We start from the raw sequence: 6,655 nt of genomic DNA, 5'->3' as shown, positions 1-6,655 counted from the left end.
TGCTGAACTCGCTCATAGAACACTTTCTCTCTGAGCTGAGAGAGAGGGAGAGAGGAGAGAGAGGGAGAGGGAGGGAGGGAGAGAGAGGGAGAGAGGTAGAGAGAGAGACAGAGAGAGGAGAGAGAGAGGGAGAGGGAGAGAGAGAGAGGGAGAGAGAGAAAGGGAGAGAGGTAGAGAGAGAGACAGAGAGAGGGAGAGAGAGGGAGAGGGAGAGAGAGAGAGAAACAGGGAGAGAGAGAGAGGAGGGAGAGAGAGAGAGAGAGGGAGAGAGAGAGAAAGGGAGAGAGGTAGAGAGAGAGACAGAGAGAGGGAGAGAGAGGGAGAGGGAGAGAGAGAGAGAAACAGGGAGAGAGAGAGAGGAGGGAGAGAGAGAGAGAGGAGGGGGTGGGGGAGAGAGAGAAACAGGGAGAGAGGAGGGGAGAGAGAGGGAGAGAGAGAAACAGAGAGAGAGGGGGGGAGAGAGAGAGAGGGGGGGGGGGGAGAGAGAGTCCATCTCTTGATGCAAAACATACCCTATGATGAGTTTCAGGTATGCCGCCCCCCCTCCTCCCCCCCCCTCAGACAGACGGATTAAGTGGAAAACATGATGCTCTGAATCCTCTTAAGTCTTCTTCTATGAATCTGTACATCTACATCGGGGTCCTCCGGGTCCTGGATCCAGGTCTTTAACTTGTCCGGACTCGTTGCTTTATCTCTACAGGTTTGCCAAACTGGAGTCCATGTTCCTGGATCCAAACTACAAGCGCTACGCCAAGATTGGTGATTACCCACCTCCGTTTGGCGTGAAGTCCTCAAGGTAAGAGCGGCTTCCTGTCCGTGCTGTGGTGACAGTAAAGACTGAAGAGACTGCCTGAGCTGGTCCAGCAGGGACACAGAGTCCATGTGTCTTTGAGACCACCAGGAAACATCAGTATTGTTCTTCTTCTTCTCGTACCTGCAGAGAAGATCATTGATATTCTTCTATCAACGACCAAGAACTTCGGCCTCGGGACGAACTCGACAGGCAAGTAGATCAACACTGTGATCGTTCAGACCGCCTGGCTGCAAAGGTCACGACCTTTGTAGAGACGCAAGGTCAAGATCTGTCTGACTCCTGTCAGTAAAAGGAACTGAAGGAGAAGAACAGTGACTGATGATCTAACCCCCCCCCCCCCCCCCCCCCTCCTTACAGTATGAGCTGTAAGACGTGCATCATCGTGGGGAACGGAGGAATCCTCGCCAACAAGTCTCTGGACCGAGAATCGATGAGTTCGACGTCGTGATCAGGTACGCACAGATAATCTCCAAACATCCCCGAGCGTGAAGACGTGTTACTGACGTGCAGTTCTGATGGTTGGTGTCGCTGCAGGTTGAACGAGGCTCCCGTGAAAGGTTTTGAGAAAGACGTGGGCTCCAAGACCACCATGAGGATCACCTACCCCGAGGGGGCCATCCAGAAGACTGAGCGCTACGAGCCTCAGTCCCTGTTCGTCCTGTCCGCCTTCAAAGCCCTCGACTTCAAGTGGCTTCGATACATGGTCTTCAACCAGAAGCTGGTAAGGTCCACGTTCACTTGGCTTCACCACGTGCACGCTGCTCAGAGCTGGAGGACGCTGCATCTGTGGTTTCTATAGTAACGCAGGCTAACAGAGGGATTTAAAAACAAACAAGAAGCTCAGAGCTGAAGCTCCGACATCCTGAGAAGTGAACACACAGACACCTTCATTTCTTTATTTTAGCTTTCTACATATTGATCATGACATCGATGTCTGAAGCACTTCTGAGTTTGTGTTTATGTGACTGCTTGTCTTTGTTTATAACGATGTCGTCCTCATGTGGAAGAGGAGCCTTGAGTCAGGATGGACTTTGTTCCTTAAAAATCCCCTTTAACGAGCGGCTTCCTGTCTAAATGTAGCTCAGGAAGCTAACGTCAGCTTTATTGCTGTGTTAATGTGTGAATGTGTGTGAGTGAGCGAGTCTATTCTGGAAGCTTCACAGGGCCGACTGCAGCTTCTGTTACATCTGTTATCTTTAACTCAAGGACATGGCTGCATTCTGCCAGCGTGTAACACAGTAACACAACACTCACAGGGAGTCCATCAGTGTTAACTCATCCATTCACACACTGATGGTAGAGGCTGCAGCAGAGTAAAGAGTCCATCAGTGTTAACTCATCCATTCACACACTGATGGTAGAGGCTGCAGCAGAGTAAAGAGTCCATCAGTATTAACTCATCCATTCATACACATTCACACACTGATGGTAGAGGCTGCAGCGTAGACACTAAAACATTGTATATTTATATTTTGGATCTAAATTTGATCGCTGTAGTTTTTCACAGGTTTTTGTTGCTCGTCTGTTTTCGGCACTTTTTGCTGAGTCATCTAAATTAATTAAAATAATCTAATTAAACTCACAGAGGGGTCTGAATGGGGGTCTGAATGGGGGTCTGAGAGCTGACCTTCATGTGGCTCTCACATGGGCGGTCCCTGTTGTGGATCAGGCTGCACTACCTGGTGCAGATCATCAGGCAGGTTTTATTGGTTGAGATGAGTCAGCGTCTTGTTTGGCGGCGTGACTGTAAAAGGATCGTTTGCTTTAATCTGAGGTGCTTGATGTAGATTTATGCACATTGCCACATATTCACTGATCCTGTTACTGACGGGACGTGAGCGCTGCTGGTCATTTGATCCCTCCTGTCTTTGTGCCAGTGGATTCCCCAGGAGCTGTTGTGTCCTCTCGGCGGCGGCGGCGGCGGCGGCGTTTGGTTTCGCGCTCTGTAAGAAGAGCGAAACGGTGTCAGTCAGCCCACGAGCTCCTGATAACAGCTCAGGTGGTTCTGCTGTTAAACAGGGTAACAGTGCTATGCTAGTATGCTAATAGCTCGTGTGGTTGGGTATCCCAGTAACGCTTCATTAAGAGCCTCAAGGTCTGCTGGGCAGCCGGCTCGTGATTAGTGTAATGGTCCCTGGGTTCTTTGATACAGGGCCTTCCTCCTCTGACCCCCCCCCCCCTCCGCAGAGTATCACTGTCACTGTTTAGATGCCTTCATACTTTGCATCCCACCAACTGGATGCTTTAAGAATAGATCGTACTTAACAGTGTCGAATGTGTCTGTGCGTCCTGAAGCTCGACGAGGGCGGAGACTCCAGGATGGAGGAGGCGTGGCCTAACTGCAGTTTGTTTTGATTGGTGTTTAAGGGTGACAAAAAGTGTCCCGTTCTTCCTGTAAGGGCCCGATGTGTGTCTCGGGACCTGGTGGAGACTGAAGGAGGGATCAATCCTGTTCTGGAGATGGATGCAAACTAAAACCAGCTGCATTATTAGTGTGTTGTGTTCACGTTCAGCCCGTCTCATGTCCCCTCTCTGTCTCTCAGCGCAGCACGGATGGCTTCTGGAAGTCGGTGGCCAAGCACGTTCCAAGGGAGCCGAGCGACATGCGCATCCTGAACCCCTACTTCATCCAGGAGGCCTCCTTCATGCTGATTGGCCTTCCTCACAACAACGGACAGATGGGCAGAGGGGTGAGAGAGCCGTGGGTTTTTCCTCGCCGTCCTGGTGTGTTCTGTTGGAGGCAGAGGAGCAGCAGGAGCAGTCGGGGGGGTCAGGAGCTCTGGCAGCTGCCTCCACTGTCTGTCTGTTTGCATAATGAAGGCCTCTTTGAACACACAGCAGATGCTGCAGGAAGCCCAGCACCTCCTCCCAGCCTGAGAACAAACAGTGTCAGCATTAGGCTGCTATGAAGAGAAGCATGTAGAAGGTTTCACATCTGTAAGATATCCACACATAAGCGTTTAGTGTTAATGAGGGGCCTCTGTTTCTGGATGTGATGGAGGACGGGTCGCCTCGTGGTCACTGTGTATGTCTGTGTTTATTCTAGAATATCCCGACCCTGGGGGCGGTTGCCATAACGATGGCTCTCCATACCTGCGATGAAGTGTCCGTGGCTGGATTTGGCTACAACATGAGCACGCCGCACGCCCCTCTCCACTACTATGAGAAGATCAGGATGTCGGCCATTAAAGAGGTAACCACAGGGTTAACGCAGCCCGTCTCTTCCATCCATCCGGACCAGGACCCATAAAAGTGCATAGAGTCCTCACACGGGCGGCCCGGGTTCGACTTCGGCCTGTGGCCCAACTCCCGCTCCCCCTCCCCGATTTCTGACGCCACCTTTTCTCCCTCTCTCCGAATAAAGGCATAAAAGCCCGAAAATAAATGTTTAAAAAAAACCAAAGTGAACGTCGCACAGAACAAGCTGGACTATAAAGTTACTGATAGAGGGAGTGCACCCGGAGCAGTGTACCAGGGTACGACTTCATCATGTCCGACATGAGTCTGTGTCCTTTAAAATGTGATCAGCTCAATCGAGATCTTTCAATACCTTCTTCAAGGCTCCGCTCTGTAAGTTCACCACAACCAGCAAACTCAGCTGTAACATCCTGCAGTACCTGGAGTGTCCACTAGAGGCTGGCTGCAGCAGCACAGGAAGTCACATACACACCCATTCAAACAGCCTGTTTTTACAGCAGACATGAACATGTTTACAGCCTGCTTCAAAAAACCAAATACCGTAAATTCCGGACTATTGAGGGCACCTGGATATAAGCCGCACCGGCTAAAAATAGGTAAAATAATGTATTAGTACATATATAAGCTGCACTTGATTATAAGCCGCAGCTGTCCACGCTATAACAAGAGCTATTTACACAGACAGACGGGACACAAAGACATTATTTTTAACTTTTAATGAAATATGTACTACTGGTAACATCCACAAATATGAAGCCTACTAACTGTAAATCCTTTATCAAACAGTGTCTGTAACACGGCTGATGAAAGTCCATCCATTCACTGCCTCAGAATGACTTCATTACTCACTTCCTCAGTCTCTGTTGTCGCTGTCAGTGTCATCTTAACGTGCAGCAGCTCTGTTAGCTTCTTTGACAGCCAGCTCGATCGCCTTTAACTTGAAAGCTGCATCATATGTATTTCTCCGTGTGTTTTCCATGATGAGGGTGCGTGCATGAAGCGCAAAATGACTGATATTAAGATCCGACGTGACGAAGTCAAATGTTTTTGCGACAGAAGCTCATTGTCCCCCAAGAAAAATCCATAAATAAGCCGCATCGTTTTAAAAGCCGCAGTGTTAAAAACCGTGACAAAAAGTAGCGGCTTATAGTCCCAAATTTACGGTAGGTGTGATTAGCTCATGTCTCCATCGGGGGGGGTGGGGGGGGGATGGGATGAAATCGGTCCTCGCCATAAATCTTTTTTTCTTTTTTCTTTTTTTTTTATGCATCACTCATCTTGTCTCAGATTTTGTTTTCTGTTTATTGGGGGAAAAAAAGTTAAATAAAAGTCGCAGAACAATAAATAAATGAAAGCAGACCTCAGATTGTAGCAGTCACATGGTCATGGTTTGATCATGTGACCTCAGCAGTTTAAAGTTTAACTCTTTAATACTCCCACACAAGCGTCCAACATCCTGCTCCGTCAGGGCTCCAGGTTTACACCTTTCTATGATTAATGCCTCGGTGCATTCTGGGTAAATCCCACACAGGCTCCTGAGCTGTGTGTGAATGTAGTAGAGAGCAGACATGCAATCCCCCTTCATCCTTTTTTAACCAGCCGCTCCGGACTTGTGTTACAGTCCAGGAGCGCTCCGAGCTTCTTGGCCCCGCCCCCGTTCATACGGCGCCCGTTGTCAACGGAGACAGGACGCTCATGTGGCGAACAAACGCTTCATGCACACGGGTCCCTCAGAGTCTCAGAGTGTCCCCCGCCCTGAGCCCGACCAGGAACAACTGCACCCTAGAATAATGTGCGTCACTTCCTGTTCTGTGGAGCCTCTATCGTGGTCGCGTCTTTAAAAATGTTTTTTGTGATATCTGATGTGACAGTCCAGTTTTGGTGTGTCCTGTCCAAACTGAACGTCCTCTCTTTTGTCCTCTGCAGTCCTGGACTCACAACATATCGAAAGAGAAGGAGTTCCTGAAGAAGCTGGTGAAGGCCGGCGTGATCCAGGACTGGACCAACGGGATCTGTGGAGCAGGGTGCTGATGAGCGTCGGCCAGCTTGAAGGCTCCTGAACGCAGCGCCTCCAGCCGGTCCAGCAGCTGACGAGGGACACTGCAGGTTCTGTAGTCCGTGTTGGCGGCCATGGCAGAGGATGTGAGACGTGCTGGTCATTAATGAGGCTGGTCGAACACTGCCGTACTGTGGCATATTATCTTATTGGCCTATGCATTATATCGCAGTATGTAGCTCGTCCTAACTGCAGCCGCAGGAGTTTAGTGTGTGTGTGTGTGTGTGTGTGTGTGTGTGTTGTGTGTGTGTGTGTGTGTGTGTGTGTGTGTGTGTGTGTGTGTGTGTGTGTGTGTGTGTGTGTGTGTGTGTGTGTGTGTGTGGTGTGTGTGTGTGTGTGTGTGTGCGTGTGCGTGTGGAGTCCTGGACTCGCCGTCGACTGCAGAGAGAGAAGCTGCAGACGGACATGTTGGACCGAGCCTGTGCCAAGAATACCTCAACAAGTGTCCTTCTGCTCACGTCTGAATGTACTCACAGTCCTCAAGCTTCCTGTTCAACATGCTCCAATCATCCGTCCTGACCCCGCCTCTCGCATCCCCGCCCAGTCACAGTGACGTGGCGTTCACGTCAGAGTGGGCGAGGGGGACA

The 6,655-nt window shown here is 50.1% G+C and overlaps 1 protein-coding gene across 1 annotated transcript; it reads left to right on the top strand.

The window, feature by feature from the left end:
* The first annotated feature begins 503 nt into the window (after positions 1 to 503).
* st3gal3a (ST3 beta-galactoside alpha-2,3-sialyltransferase 3a) lies at positions 504 to 6,402 on the top strand. Its single transcript, XM_079349701.1, is given in 10 exon segments — positions 504 to 529; positions 701 to 791; positions 793 to 796; positions 941 to 1,007; positions 1,172 to 1,227; positions 1,230 to 1,266; positions 1,349 to 1,535; positions 3,358 to 3,504; positions 3,861 to 4,007; positions 5,939 to 6,402. Coding segments are annotated over 10 exon segments (855 nt in total). The 5' UTR covers positions 504 to 515; the 3' UTR covers positions 6,044 to 6,402.
* Positions 6,403 to 6,655: the final 253 nt, after the last annotated feature.

This window comes from Symphodus melops (assembly GCF_947650265.1).
Source record: "Symphodus melops genome assembly, chromosome: 8".
Lineage (NCBI taxonomy): Eukaryota > Metazoa > Chordata > Actinopteri > Labriformes > Labridae > Symphodus > Symphodus melops.
Note: the sequence above shows the minus strand (reverse complement) of the source record. Positions and strands in the feature narration are given on the sequence as shown.